The 14,631-nt window shown below is 35.5% G+C and overlaps 2 protein-coding genes across 3 annotated transcripts in view; both read right to left on the bottom strand.

The window, feature by feature from the left end:
- Positions 1 to 41: 41 nt before the first annotated feature.
- On the bottom strand, positions 42 to 3,267 carry gcga (glucagon a). Of its 2 annotated transcripts, none has more exons than XM_067398783.1 (6): positions 3,130 to 3,267; positions 2,893 to 3,015; positions 2,482 to 2,637; positions 1,205 to 1,321; positions 548 to 691; positions 42 to 425 (listed from the first exon to the last, which is right to left on the bottom strand). In XM_067398783.1, the coding sequence occupies exons 2-6, from the start codon at positions 2,979 to 2,981 to the stop codon at positions 401 to 403; spliced, it is 531 nt and encodes a 176-aa protein (XP_067254884.1). In that variant the 5' UTR covers positions 2,982 to 3,015; positions 3,130 to 3,267; the 3' UTR covers positions 42 to 400. The 2 variants fall into 2 exon arrangements, with proteins under 2 accessions (XP_067254884.1, XP_067254883.1); XM_067398782.1 differs by having other exon boundaries at positions 2,893 to 3,014; positions 3,125 to 3,251.
- A 1,268-nt stretch (positions 3,268 to 4,535) lies between these two features.
- Positions 4,536 to 14,631, bottom strand: part of dpp4 (dipeptidyl-peptidase 4) — a 14,631-nt gene continuing 4,535 nt past the window's right edge. The window contains exons 8-26 of the mRNA XM_067396403.1: positions 14,362 to 14,482; positions 14,068 to 14,222; positions 13,888 to 13,982; positions 13,682 to 13,814; positions 12,803 to 12,841; positions 12,603 to 12,701; positions 12,184 to 12,254; positions 12,053 to 12,106; positions 11,851 to 11,978; positions 11,446 to 11,493; positions 10,779 to 10,877; positions 10,607 to 10,676; positions 10,324 to 10,518; positions 8,987 to 9,041; positions 8,707 to 8,806; positions 6,334 to 6,392; positions 6,112 to 6,184; positions 5,572 to 5,645; positions 4,536 to 5,277 (exon numbers count right to left, since the gene is read on the bottom strand). Coding sequence (XP_067252504.1) covers positions 5,185 to 5,277; positions 5,572 to 5,645; positions 6,112 to 6,184; positions 6,334 to 6,392; positions 8,707 to 8,806; positions 8,987 to 9,041; positions 10,324 to 10,518; positions 10,607 to 10,676; positions 10,779 to 10,877; positions 11,446 to 11,493; positions 11,851 to 11,978; positions 12,053 to 12,106; positions 12,184 to 12,254; positions 12,603 to 12,701; positions 12,803 to 12,841; positions 13,682 to 13,814; positions 13,888 to 13,982; positions 14,068 to 14,222; positions 14,362 to 14,482 — 1,761 coding nt within the window. The 3' untranslated portion in view covers positions 4,536 to 5,184. The remainder of the gene's footprint in view (positions 5,278 to 5,571; positions 5,646 to 6,111; positions 6,185 to 6,333; positions 6,393 to 8,706; positions 8,807 to 8,986; positions 9,042 to 10,323; positions 10,519 to 10,606; positions 10,677 to 10,778; positions 10,878 to 11,445; positions 11,494 to 11,850; positions 11,979 to 12,052; positions 12,107 to 12,183; positions 12,255 to 12,602; positions 12,702 to 12,802; positions 12,842 to 13,681; positions 13,815 to 13,887; positions 13,983 to 14,067; positions 14,223 to 14,361; positions 14,483 to 14,631) is intronic.

Raw genomic sequence — 14,631 nt, 5'->3', positions numbered from 1 at the left:
CAGGAAAACAACAGGCTTGAGATGAATATGAAAATGTTTATTTTGCAGAGCAAGACACCATTTTCCATGGCGCTTTGATACAGTGGTGGCACACGTTTACCTGAGTGTTTAGTGCATTCACCTGAGTTTGTTTTTATCGCACACATAGAAAATAGTTCAAAACTATAGAAAAATATTTCATTTTGTTTGTTATAACTTACATGATGTTCTTTAACATTAGGGAAAATAAATAATAACCACAGTGCTCAAAGTTAAAAAATAAAATAAAACATTAATATGGCTTTTGATTTCAAGAGTTGTATCCGTTTTGCCTTTAGAAGATATGGCTCTCATTCATTTTGATGATCGAATCCCCTTCAGGATCCAAATTTAAGCTCTCGCAGGGAAGCCCACCGGTTCTTCATTGATTCCCGCCACGTTTGCCACTAGAAAAGAAAATAATCACATAAAGTGTGTTCAGAATAGACCCATCTCTCATTCTTGCACCTATTATCATTCATGTCTTTATCATATCTGTTGTTTTAAGCCACTATAGAAGGGACTTTACCTTGACCCTGATGCCTTAGAGTTCATCACCCATTGTAAATACTCCTTGGCAGCGATGCTGTCCAAGACCTTGTTGACATCACTGGTGAAACTGCCGTCTACATGCCGCCTGCGGGCCAAATTTGCGCCTCTGTTGGCCCCAACACTGCGCATATGCGATAAACAACTTGTGAGCATGTGCACATGACAATTATTCAAAGTTTAAACCAGTGAATTATGAGTTCACATTTAGTTAGCAGTTAGCTTGCGGCCTGCAGTTTAGCTTTAGCATGTAGCATGTTTTTGGAAAATCAGTTTGTAGCTATGTGAGAAGGTTTTTAGTATTAGTTATGTGATGTTCGGTTATAATTAGCATATATGCTGTCAGTATTTGTTTGATTAGTGCAGCAGTACCAGAAACAGAAGAAGACATTAGCAGAGAAAGATAACCAGAAGCACACAGCCTGGTTTCAGCGCTATTTATTAGCATTAGCATTTGGCAGTGAGGTTGGACAGAGTGCGTTAGAAAAGAGACAGATGTTGGGGAGGAGAAAGCATGATGAAGCGGTCAGTTTGGCTATTCTGCTCTCTCTCACACACACACTCTCTTTTTCTTTATTTCCATCTCTTTCACACTCTCTAAGGCACTGAAGGTGGGACTAGAAGCGTGGATGCCTACTCTTGCTTGGGCTGTCCAGATTTCAGCCAGGCCACAAAGTTTTGGGCCGCTTGGTCTTGCAGGTAGGAGCTGATGTCGCTGGTGTAGGTTCCCTCAGCGTGACGTTTGGATGGACCACTGCGGGAGAGGAGAGTTCATGTGAGAAAAATCATTGATTAAATGTTTGATTTTGAGCTTAGTCAAAGTCTGCTAGTGATAGGCCTTAAAATAAAATATAATGTAATATTATCATATTTTGTATTTGTGTAGATCTACACTTTTATTTTTTTTAATGACTTAGCCCAGTTAATTAATCTTTAGTTTATATATATATATATATATATATATATGTGTGTATTTATAATTTATATAATTAAAAATTTATAATAATGATACTGCTTAAAATGCGTAAATGTTATTCACATTATGTTTTATGAATATAATAAATATAATTAAACAAAATTTAAATTAAATTAAAAATATATTAATATAGTATGTATATATATATATATATATATATATATATATATATATATATATATATATATATATATATAATTTATATATACTATTTTTTATAAATACATCTTTTTATTTTTAAAATATATTTTAATATATATATATATATATATATATATATATATATATATATATATATATATATATATATATATGATGAACATGATATATGATGTTCTATATTTTTTTAATTTATTTTAGATGCATATATAATAAATAAAATATATTACTATAGTATAATATTTAATATATAATTTATATATAGTATTTTTTATAAATTATATATATTATACATGTATATAATGTTATGATGTACTATATTATATTTGTTTTTTGTATTTATTTTAAATACATATATAATTTTAATATTAGAATTACATTACATATATAATTGCTTATCATATAATGGTGTTTTAGTTTATAATATTATATATCAAATACAAAACAAAGAATATACATAAATATATACTATATAGTTACTATTGTAAATTACTTATATCGTTATTATAAATTTATAATATTACATAAATTATATATATATGATTTTTAAGAATAATACTATAAATACATTATATAAATGGGAGAACATGTTCTGTAACATATTTTAAGTTTCCATAAACAGAATATATTCCAATATGTTTTATAGTATTTTTTCAGTTTGATTGGTGCATTTTGTCATTCTTCTGTACTTTTTCTTTTACATGTTGAATACAGACTTTTTGACTTTTTTTTTTTTTTACACAAATCTATAAGCAAAATTACACTGTGATTGAACCTACCCATTTCTCTTTGAGTTCATGAGCCACTGAACGAAGTCTTGTGCCCTCCTGGTCTCCAGGTATTTGCTGTAGTCGTTGGAGAAGGTCCCCTCAGAATGCCTCTTGACGGTGGTGAAGCCCTGACCCCTCGGCAGAAGACTTTCTGCTGTCTCTGTGCTGCGCCACGAGAACATAAAGCAGTGTTAAATTGAACACATCACAAAATGATGGCCACATTTCCAACCAAAAAGTCCTCAAACAGTTATAAAGTGAAAATGCTAAGCTATTTTAAACTACCAAAATGGTTAAGCACATTTAACAAAGTATACTAAATTATCTTCAAATAATTTCAAACCAAGAGCTTTTTTCATAATTTACTGCTCTGAAACAAAGTATAAATGCTATAAAACTGCCATAAAAGATTCCTCTGACCTTGTGTTGTCATCTTGCAGTGGGACGCACATGCAGTTTTGAACTAAGAGGAGCAGAAGAAGACCAGCGAGATATTGGATGCCTTTCATTTTGACAGCTTCTTTAGAGTTCGAACACACGCCCTGTCAAAATGAGAGAAATACAATGTCATAACGTGCACAAAACTCCATTAGAAACCAACCAAACATCTACAAAGGGGTCAATGAAGTCCTTGAAGAGATGCTCAACTTACCGATGGATGGATGGATGGATGGATGGATAGATGGATGAGATGAGTGCGTTTGCTGCTTAAGCACAGATCTTCTCCTGGCTCTTCTGCTGTTGGTTTCGTGGCCTCTTCTCAAACTCCTGGATCTTATATAGTTGGTCCAGGTGGGCCGGGCCGTCTCGGCAGTCCACACACACGTATGTGCTCATTCAGATCCATTAGTGTCAGTCCATTACCCGCTCTGGATGAATCCGCTCGTGTTTGTTTAAAGAGAGAGATGTGCCAAAGTACCTCCAGATAAGAGCCGCCCTCGAGGTGTCAGACAGCAGGATGGAGGCTTTCGCAAATAAACCAAGAGAAAAATAACGCGCGAAGTGCTACTGTAGGCGAAAATCAAGAGGGCAAACGGATACTCTGTCCGAAAGGGTTCGCGGAGAACGTGACAAACCGATTTTTAGTCTGTTATACATTAGTTATACATGATTCGTATGTCCTACCCATGATGCTCTGCACACAAGATCAGTGTGATTTGAGTGACTTTAATCATTTTGATGCAATTCTAAGATGTCAGTGAACATGGTGGTGAAATGTTTGCTGAATACACAAAAATTCCCAGAATGCATTTTGAGTTGCTTGTGTGCAAGCATTTGATTAATAGAATCAGTATATCAAATGTCATATTTGTTGTTTTTAATCAACAACAAATTTATTTTGTTGAAACCTAACTAAAATTAAAACCATAAAAATAATTTTCATTACTTGAAATAAAATGATTTTTATGGTTTTAGTTTGGTTTGATGAAAATGAGAAATATTGTCCTGGAAACTAGCTGAAATAAAATAAGTTTAAATGTTTGTATATTTTATTTTATTTCAACTAGTTGCCAGGACAATATTTCTCATTTTCATTTAGTTTCACTTGAGGCACTAAAATAAACAAAACTGAAATAATACAAATACACACACACACACACACACATATTATTTATATATATATATATATATATATATATATATATATATATATATATATATATATATATATATATATATATATATAAACCTAAATGTCAAAAACATACAACAAAATTACTAAAACCTTAACTAAAATAAAAATGAAACTGGAAAATATTAAAAAAATTATTCAAAATATTAATAAAACTATAATAGTATCTTAATGATATACTATTATAAATGATTACATTTTATTAATAACTTAAATATAAATGTATTTATTAATTATAAATTAAATTTATTAATAGCTTAAAATAACAACTTTAAGTTATAAAAAATATTGTAAAAAGTGGCTTTATTTGTAAGATTGAAAGAATATTGAATATATTTCACAATTCTTGCATAAGTTTTGAATATGGAAAGTGTAAACTAGTAAATGAGTCACAAACAATTGAGTACATTTGCGAAATTTATTAAAGATTGAAAATATTTAAAGATATACATTCATACAAATTATGGCTTATACTTTAATGGCACATGAAATAAATATTTCAAAAGATTGATACTCAACAAATCTTGATGACAAATGACTTAAAATATGCAAATAATTTTTAAAAATGTTTTTCATTTTGTAAATGAATTAATCAAAATATTAAAATTAATATTTTTTATTACTTTACATACTTTACACAAAACAAATAGATGGTAATGAACTTGACTTGAAAAATACACAATATTGCTCTCCCCAGCTTACAAAAGTGATTACAATAATAATAATAATAATCATAATCAATAATAAATAATTAAATCTGAACCTTTTTTGTTTGATTTTTTTTATATTTCTCTTTCCTTCTTTAGCTAGCTCATCAAGCTTTGTGTTTATCCAGCAAGTCTTTTTTTTTTTTTTTCCGATGTACTACTAAAGCATCATGACTCACACTGTTAAGACTGTACATTTGAAAGTGATAAAACAGGAATAAATCAAATCCGTTATTACATCACAGCACAGAAGCGCGGATTCAGAGGCTGCTCATGGGGAATCGCACACGCCTGACGCGTTTAAGAGCGTGAAGTGGTCTGGAAGTAACGTTGATTCAGTGCTGTGGCTTCTGAGTGGAAAGTTTCACAACTTCAAGCAAAGCAGTTTTTCAGAAAGTGACTCATGTGAGTGTACACATGCTGATTGGCCGATCCGCCGAGACCGTGGTCTTCATCAGTGTACCACTGACAGAGACACACAACAGAACACCATTTATATCTCTTTTAATACTTTTTGGCATGCAATAAAAAAAAAAATGCATCTAGAACTATTAAACAATATTTAATAATTATTTTATAATTGTTTTGGATTGTGATTGAGTTCATTTATAGCTCAATATATAAATAATAAATTATATAACTATGTGTTCTGAATACCTATATATAGCCTATAATACACACACTCACACACACACATATATATATATATATAATTTATATACGTATATATTATAATTAGAATAAATTTGCATGAATTACCATTGCATCAAAGTCCACTTGTTCATCCACGAGCGCTTTAGAGATCTGAGCAGCTTGTTGGAAGTGAACATTATCTAAAAATGCCAATAGAAAAGCACAGAAAATATTAGAAACTATTCATGTCATCTGGGTTATTTTTCAGATATTTACAAGGTTATGAAATTTAAATAAAATAGGCCTATAACATCTGAAACACAAAATATCAAGGAAACAAATTTAAGTAGTTTTTAGGAAATATTCTAAATAATTTTTAACTAAAATCACACTGGAAATACAGCTAATTTTTATTTAAATTTTTATGATACTTACCTAATCAGAAAACATGAATACATAAGAGATTTGCATATTTTTTTATTTAATTTCTTTTTTAAATAATTTTAAACAACTATATATTAAAAAAAAAAAAAAAAAAAAAAACATCAGACAAGGAATGCAGATTTTTTTACGTATAAATTCATTTGAATTTTCATTCATTCAAGTTTAAAATAGCTCAGTTGCAGAGACAAAACGAGAGAGAGAGAATGACAGGTCATATCTCACCGTCAGCAGTGCCGTGCACCAGGAGGTACTGGACTGATTTAAAGTTCTTGGCTCTTCCCGTCACTGTGGAATTCTGCAAGAATAATAACATCCCATTAACCCTCTGACGCAGCGCTTGTGCTTTCCTCTCGTGAGTTATTCTAGGACGTCTCCTCTGTGACGTCATCATGGGAAAACCACAGATTTTATCAAACAATTTTAGAATTTAAGAGAGCAACTTACATCATAAAAGGCCTGATTCTCCGCCGGGGTGAGCATGTACCTCTCAGTGTAAATAGAGTCTGGTGGAAATTACAGTACAAACGTCTTAACACATGAATGAATTTGGGGGTCATGAACTGAGAAATCAACTTTTCCTTGAGCTTTTGACATATGAGATAATATCATACTATAAGATATCCTGTACGTTTCAGAACTGAAAACTTCCTTGTTAGTCCTCTTTATTACACAATAATGCGACAAAAGACTAGCCTGGGTGCCAGCCCGAACCCCGCCCACAACATTTTTTGGACGGGAAGTTCGGTCTGGACTCGATCCATTGTGGAGTAATTATGCTCGGCTCCCAGAAGGCCGAGCCAATCAAATTGCCAGGGCGGGCTTTAATCGATGATGGACAGGCTATCTGCGGTTACGTAACCACCCACGTCATCAAAGATCGCTTGGGGAGTTTGATTGACAAGCGATCTAACCAATCAGAATGCCGCATCCGCCATTTTGTCCAACAAAGCAGTCAGGAGTTAGAAGATTAACGTCGGTGGAGTTAAACTTGAAAAATTGTGCATATTGACGTCTTTCCGCGTTTGAAACAACATTCATTCTCATGTTCATTCATGTTTATTTGATGCTATAAATGGACTAGTAGGAAGAGATGATCGGTTCACGAGCATCTTGAGCTGAGGCGCTACAGCAATCTGTCACGATCATGGTCACAACACATTAAAGAGCCACAAACCGGTTTTTATTGTTTGAATTTTTTTAATAACTACACAGTTTGAAAGCTGGGACTTTGTTTAATATCATAAGTAACCTGCTCTGTCTCGTCTGTCGAAGTGTTGTCAGTTTCTTCTTTGCTCCGCGATGTATTTTCCACTCTGTGTGGCGTGACAGCGCCACGTACGGCTTGTCGGACAAAGCAACAGTAACTAAGGGGGACGAGTCTTTGCAAAAGATCAATTAGTTTACAACAATGATGGCTGTTGTTGAAGAACTGAGATGTGTAGATTCCGCCATCGCGTCCGTTATAGAAGATATCGACAGCGCATTAATTTTAAAAGAGGAACAGAGGACCGCGATCAAGGCATTTGTCGATGGGAAAGATGTCTTTGCCGTCCTTCCTACGGGATTCGGCAAAAGTTTGATTTATCAACTGGCCCCTATGGTCGCTAAGAAGAGTTCTGTTGACAACTATGCGTCACTCAACATACGTCACTTACTCTGTAGCTCTGATTGGTTGTAGGTCTATCCAATTGAGGTCTTTCCTGGATCGGTTGAAATACGCCCCCATAATCAAAGCCCAATGGAGCAGTATCAGACTCATATTCGAACTAGAATTGAGTATGACCACGTCAGGCTAACAAAAGACCACTTTTGCAGAAGAAATTCAACGGCTACTTCATCTTATGGTTATTTATTTTCAACAATGTGTATGTCTCAGTTAAGCATCATTTTTTTTTTATTTGGTATTCACTGTGGATTCTTTGGTAAATCAGTCACAATTTTAATGCAGGCTTCGCAAACAGACTTTTACAACATGGACTTGACAGTAATGCGACAACATGCAAGTAACCGTGTTAATTCTAAAGCCCTGATATGTAATGATTCAGGTACAGTCAGATGTTCTTTGTCTATGTGTCAGTAAATCAAACCAGTGACTAAACGGTCAAGTTCACGTTGGTTCTCTTAGTAGGATAAAAATATAATCTGTTATTTAAAATGTGATTAAATTCAATTATATATAGAAAGCGATCAAAGAACGCTCCCTTTACAGTCGCTTGAGCTGTCAATCAAACAGCGTGAGTTTATCAGGGGCTGAGTTCTGGAAAAACTCCTGTTATAATAAACAAATCTGTTATTTACATTGTGTTTACACTGTTAGTGCTATTATGATGAAAGCATTCGTTAGTGTGCAGAATTCGAAATCATTGCATTTATGTGCTCAACATGTCTTTGATCGGCTACAGTGTTCATCACTGCAACCTTTCATGCCACAAACTAAATATAACGCCACAGACCTAAATGTAATGCAGAACCTTTTTACGATTAGTTAACCTTGAGAGCTGTAATAGTAAAAATGTGCTAAAAGTTTTCAAGAGAGTTAAACATGTAATATTTAGCTATTTCATAAAGAAACAAAGATGTTAGCCAATCACAGAAGTGGTTGTTTACACTGAAGTCTCACAGCAGATGCGCATCTTAAAACAGAGTGTAAAGGGCTATAATCAGGGAAGGAAAAATGCCCTTTATTTCTAAATTATGACCATTTTTGTTGTAAAAAGCATAGTAACATTATAAGTGCACCCCAGAAAACATTATAAAACAATGAAGTTCATGACCCCTTTAAAGCACATAGACATTAGGTTGTTTACTGCTACATACCATAATACTCCCATTTAGACACCGGAGCGACAGCCATACCACATTTAAACACTCCACTTCCAGCTCCCAGGACCATCGAAGTGACGTAACCACCGTAAGACTGGATCACAAACACAGGATTACACATATAGTGGCCAAAATGCATTTGCATAACAAAATATCAAAGCAAGTGCCATTCATTTTAACAAAACATAAAACACTTTGCAGTCAAAACATCTCTAAAAAAGACCTTTGTTAGGTTCTTTATATTAGGACAAATATTTCTGGTAATTAAACTTACCCATCCCCAGATGGCAATCCTGTTTTTATCTATGAAGCCCATGTCGATAAACTGTCTGAAAATGAATCAATATCAATATGTCATTTTTAATCATTCAATTGCAAATGTAAATGATATGCAATGTAATACATGGTGAAATATTGCTAGTATATCTCATCTCACGCATTTGTTTTTTACTGTAGAGATATTAGAGCATTCCTATGTGGTTGCTAGGGTCTTTTGTGTGGTTGCTAGGGTATTGCTAGGGTCTTGTAAGAGGTTCCTAGGGCACTGCATTGCTAGATTGTTTCCAGAGTGGTTGCTAAGTTGTTAGGTGGTTGCTATTGTGTCGCTAGGCGGTTCTGGGTAGTTGTTAGGATGTTTCTAAGTAGTTTTTGAGATGTTCTGAGCAGCTGCTACATCAATAAGGTGATGTGGGTGGTTGTTAGGGTGTTGCTAGGTGGATTCTAGGGTGTTCTGGATGGTTGCAAGGGTGTTGCTAATTGGTTTCTGAGGTATTCTGGGTAGTTACTAGGGCATTGTTCATTGGTTTCCAGGGTTTTTAGGTAGTTGCCAGGTAGTTTGTAGGGTGATTTGAGTGGTCGTTAGGGTGTTGCTAATTGGTTTCTGGGGTGTTCTGGGTTGTTCCAAGAGCGTTGATAAGTTGTTCCCAATGTGCTCTTGGTGCTTGATCACAAGGGTGGTGCTACATGTACAGGGTGTTCTGGGTGGTTGCTAGTATGTTGCTAAGCGGTTTGGTTTCTGAGGTGTTCTAGGTGGTTGCTATGGTGTTGCTAGGGTGATTTTAGTGGTCACTAGGGCATTGTTAGTGGTTTCCAGGCTGTTTTGAGTGGTTACTAGTATATTGCTGAGTGCTTACTGGGGTGTTCTAGGTGGTTGTTAGGGCATTTCTAAGTAGTTTCCATGGTGTTCTATGTAGTTGCCAGGATATTGCCAGGTAGTTTCCAGGATGATCTCAGTGGTCGCTAGGGCATTGCAAGGGATTGCCAGGGGGTAGCTAGGGTGTTCTGGGTGATTGCTAGGGTGTTGCTAAGTAGTTTCTAGGGTGATCTGGGTGATTGCTAGGGTGTTGCTAAGTCGTTTCCAGGGTGATCTGGGTGGTTGCCTGATGGATCAAGTCAAAAGAGTCTAGATATGGATCCTTCAAAGTGAGCCTATGAGATTTTTTTTTTCCATTTTAATATCTGCCAGGTGAAAACTGTATGCCAGATTGCCTAGTAAAGTAACAGCTGACCTCTATGCCACATACACATGGTTTGATGAACCATTCATGTCTGGAGCACAAAAATAACATCAAATTGTGTTCACTTGAGAGCAGTGTGGACACATGTTTGTACCTAGCAGCCGTTATCTGATCCTCGACTTCATATGTTCCGAGTCGTTTGTAGAGGGCATGCATAATTTTGTCTCCTTGGTAACCACTTCCTCTACCATCAAAGCTGGCCACGATCACTTTTTCTGTGCTGGCTAAGTATGTGGACCATCCGACCCTGAACCGGAAATCTGACTTCTGACTGCAGGGGCCCGCATATCTGCAGGATATGAAAGATTCAAGACTGTAGTGGCCATCAAACCCAGCTCAGAGTTCAAAATCAGATCACAGAAATGCAGCTAGCTTACACATCAATAAGCAGAGGATATTTTTTGGATTTGTCGAATTTGGGAGGCAGAATCATCTGGTACCAAAGGTCTGAGGGTGAAAAAACATATTAGGATAGATTAGGATTTAGAACAAACATATTTTCTAAGTTATTTGATCTGGTTCTCCAGTCTCCTGCAGATTCAGCCTTACCAAACTCTCCGATCTTCAGCTTGCCGTGCGTTACTGAAGGCATTGCAATATTCTGCAGAGTTTTTTCCAAATCACTGTTGTCTTCAAGAACTCTCACCTCTAAAAATATTTTAGGAAATGAATTAAGGCCTGTTTGTTCACACCAAAAACGATAACTATTAACATAGCAATAACTACATTAACGTCCATATCAGCGGACGATATCATTCTGTTTATTATAAGCGTGCGTCTTAGTTTTGTCGTCTGCCGCTTTACAAGCTCGAGCTCTTCAAAGTCTGGTGGATTCTGATTGGTTGTGAATGTTTTTATCATTCATCAACTGGAAAAAAATGTGATTCCAACAATATTGTTGTGGTGTGGACTTTGCTATTCTTTTAAATTTATAATGATTTTTAGAACAATATATTTTTTGTTATTGTTTCAGATATCATCCTTGGTGTGAACGGGCTTTAAATAAATATTTCCGGTAAATTTCCATTTACCGATATGGTCACATCCCTAATGAAGATTATTTAGAAATGCAAATTTTCCAGAATTTTTAAGATATGCATACAAAATATTATATGAAAATATGAATGAATGAATTAGTATTTTTTTATTAATGCTAACCGCTAATCTGTGTGCTAACGGCTCCAATGAAACGGTTGATTTTAATGCTTAGCTCTACCTGTTCCATCTCGGCTGTTTCGCAGTGTATGCAGAGGCAATCCAGGCCCTTCAGGAAAAAAAAAACAACAGGACTTGGGAACGTTTCATTGATTTTGTGTGTGCTTCATGTACTTCGCATATAGAGAAGTGGCATGAATATACAAGATGAGGTAACACTTTAGTTTGGGGTCCAATTCTCACTATTAACTACTTGCTTATTAGCATGCACATTAAGATATTGGCTGTTTATTAGTACTTATAAAGCACATATTAATGCCTTATTCTGCATGACCATATTCTCCATCCCTTATTCATACCCAATACCTAAACTTAACAACTACCTCACTAAATATTTATAAGCAGTAATTACAAAAAATTGGACCCTAATTTAAAGTGTGACCCAAAATTAATACATATGGCGCACCAGAACAGCTCATGAGGTAGTAGGTTCCTTCAGCGCTAAAGAGAGCAGAGTTATATTTGCAGCGGTCCGCATTGAGGGTACAGGTCAGACACTCCCTCTCAGAATGAGAAGCACCATTTATGGTAATTCTGCAGGAAATAAAATACATAATTTATTTTTCAACTATGAAAATGTCTGACTGATTTTAGACCATGGCACTCACTTGTAAACGTTCCTTTGGCCTGGACTCGCATTGTGTTCGTTACTCACATAATATCTGTCGCGAACAGAGAAAAGAGTTGAGAAAAAAACCTCGGACACTCAATGACAGACGTTTCCAGTAAATGAACTTACACGGCATTGTTTGTGACCTTAAGGATGCTAGTGACCTCCCACATTCCATTAGTCACGAATGTTTTTCCTGTCTAGAAAATAATATTGGATTGCAAACGTTAATAATACATGCAGTGCTACGGTTCCATTTTCTTTCATTTTAAGTTTATAGTTTCAAATATAATTTATAGCTGAAGGCAAAACAAAATAGGTTACTAAAAAAGGCCCAATATTGCCTTATTTACCTTAAAAAAATTTATAAATTTAAAAATATAAAAAGACTAAAATCTAAAAAAAATACAATAACATTTTCAAATATTTTGAATGTAAATATTCAATACATATTAATGCAATAAAATAGTAAATAGAAATTTAAATATATATGTAAAACTAAATGTATATTGTATTAAATTAATGTAATATATAGCCTGTAAACTTACTCCACTGAAATAAACAAGATGCTTAAATTGCTGCTCGTTACTCATAATGTAATAGCAGCCGCTGCCGTCCGGCCGAAAGACAGGTTCATCTGGAGAGAACTGCGAAAAACAACACAAACAAACCAACAAACAGACATATTTTCTTGACTCAAAATTGCATTAAAAATCAATTGATAATTTTGTAATCAAATAGTTCATACCCGGCCAACCCAACCCGTACTGCTTGTGATAATCTGCCTCTGTTGAAAAAACACACAAAAAAACCAATTGCGATTAGACAAAGATTTTGCCTCAGTCAATTTCTTAAAGGAGGCCATATTGTGCACTTTTTCAAAGTCTTGATTTTGTTTTAGGTTTGATAAAATAGGTTTTCATGCTTGAATGTTCAAAAACATTGTTGCAGCACCTCTCTTCTCACTCTGTCAGTAACGCTCTGTTTAGTTCCTATCACTATGAAGCCCCTCCTTTCGAAAAGCTCAATGTGCTCTAATTGGTCGGCTAAACCAGTGTGTTGTGATTGGCCAACCGTTTCGAGTGTGTTTGGGAAATGCCATGTCCCTTACCATAACTGCGAGTTTCAACATACTAATAACTCAACTCACCCAGGCCCCGCCCCCTTTTATTTGTGTATGCCTTCAGCGGCAATTATTTAAGTGAGGAATACTGTGATGTGTTCATTCCCAATAGAAAACTTAAGACTACAATCAAGGCATTTCAGCACTGTAAACCCGAATAAGCTGGCAAAACTCAAAAAATTTGAGGCAGCTGGTTGCATCAATGAGCCATAATCTAGACTTTTGTAGCTACACTTTTTATTTTTATTGTAAAATGTATTATTCAACCTCATAAAACCTTCACTCTAAAATAGTCTTCGATGGGGGTGTCCAAACTCGGTCCTGGAGGGCCACCGTCCTGCAGAGTTTAGCTCCAACACACCTGCCTGGAAGTTTCTATTATGCCTAATTTGACCTTTATTATCTGGTTCAGGTGTGTTTAATTGGGGTTGGAGCTAAACCCTGCAGGACAGTGGCCCTCCAGGACCAAGTTTGGAGACCCCTGGTCTAAGAAGTTGGACATACCAGTGGACCTTCACTCCAAGCGTCATCGATGAAGTCATATGTCTTCAAATTGACGTAGTTCTGCGTTCTTTTCTGCCACTGGACTGCAATTCGCTCATCTGATGCCCACGTAACAGTGCTCAGGTAGTGCTCTCTGTCATAAAACATCTTGTTTTAGGTCAAATTACTATTACATCCAGCTGAAGAACCCATCCAAAACTCCTTACCCTGCACCAACATCACTGGGGACCAGGACTTCCTCGACCTTGGATGAGTTTGTATCGAAAACAAAAAGTTTTACAGTTGGGTTTGGGGTTCCAGCCTTGGAAAAGAATGAATGGGAGCATTAAAAATATGTACAATATTTTAACATCACATTTTGTGCCAGGAAACTTGATTTATTTTACCTTGGGGTATGGTATGAAGACTGTATCAGGATACTGGCCTTCTCCATACCACGTGTACTCGATATTGTGGACTTCAGAGTCATTAAATTGGGCGTACGCCACAAACTTCCCATTTGGTGACCACCACAAAGCAAAACTGGTGGAGAACATCTCCTCTACAGAGAAAACAGATATGCAGACCACTTAATGGTGTTTTTTTTCTGGGTGAACTGTTCCTGTAAGTCTTCAATATGATTATGACCTCTGTTATGATTGGCTAACGGCCATCTGTTTAATTAAATATGCATCTCTTACCCTCGTACACCCAGTCAGGAATGCCATTGAGGATCAGGTTGTGGGCTCCATCTCTGGTGACCTGCTGGAATGCGGAGTTGGGAGTTTCCTTTACATAGACATTGTACCTCCACACAAATGCCTGCATGGATTAGAAAAAAACGCTTATGTTTGCTGGGAATTTGTCTGCAAAGGGTGAAGAACATGGACTAGAAAACACCATATTGCTTTAATAAATTGCAGTATTTAAGTAAATGTTTCACTACAAAACAAATAGCTTTTTCATGCTAC

This window comes from Chanodichthys erythropterus, chromosome 10 (assembly GCF_024489055.1).
Source record: "Chanodichthys erythropterus isolate Z2021 chromosome 10, ASM2448905v1, whole genome shotgun sequence".
Taxonomy (NCBI): domain Eukaryota; kingdom Metazoa; phylum Chordata; class Actinopteri; order Cypriniformes; family Xenocyprididae; genus Chanodichthys; species Chanodichthys erythropterus.
Note: the sequence above shows the minus strand (reverse complement) of the source record. Positions and strands in the feature narration are given on the sequence as shown.

What these genes read in the sequence shown, in the direction of transcription:
- gcga (XM_067398783.1), bottom strand. Translation starts at nt 2,981, where the DNA reads ATGAAAGGCATCCAATATCTCGCTGGTCTTCTTCTGCTCCTCTTAGTT. An exon ending in CTGCAAGATGACAACACAAG is followed by an intron (nt 2,638 to 2,892) that starts GTCAGAGGAATC and finishes CTCGTGGCGCAG; the next exon opens with CACAGAGACAGCAGAAAGTC. An exon ending in TCTGGACAGCCCAAGCAAGA is followed by an intron (nt 692 to 1,204) that starts GTAGGCATCCAC and finishes GCATATGCGCAG; the next exon opens with TGTTGGGGCCAACAGAGGCG.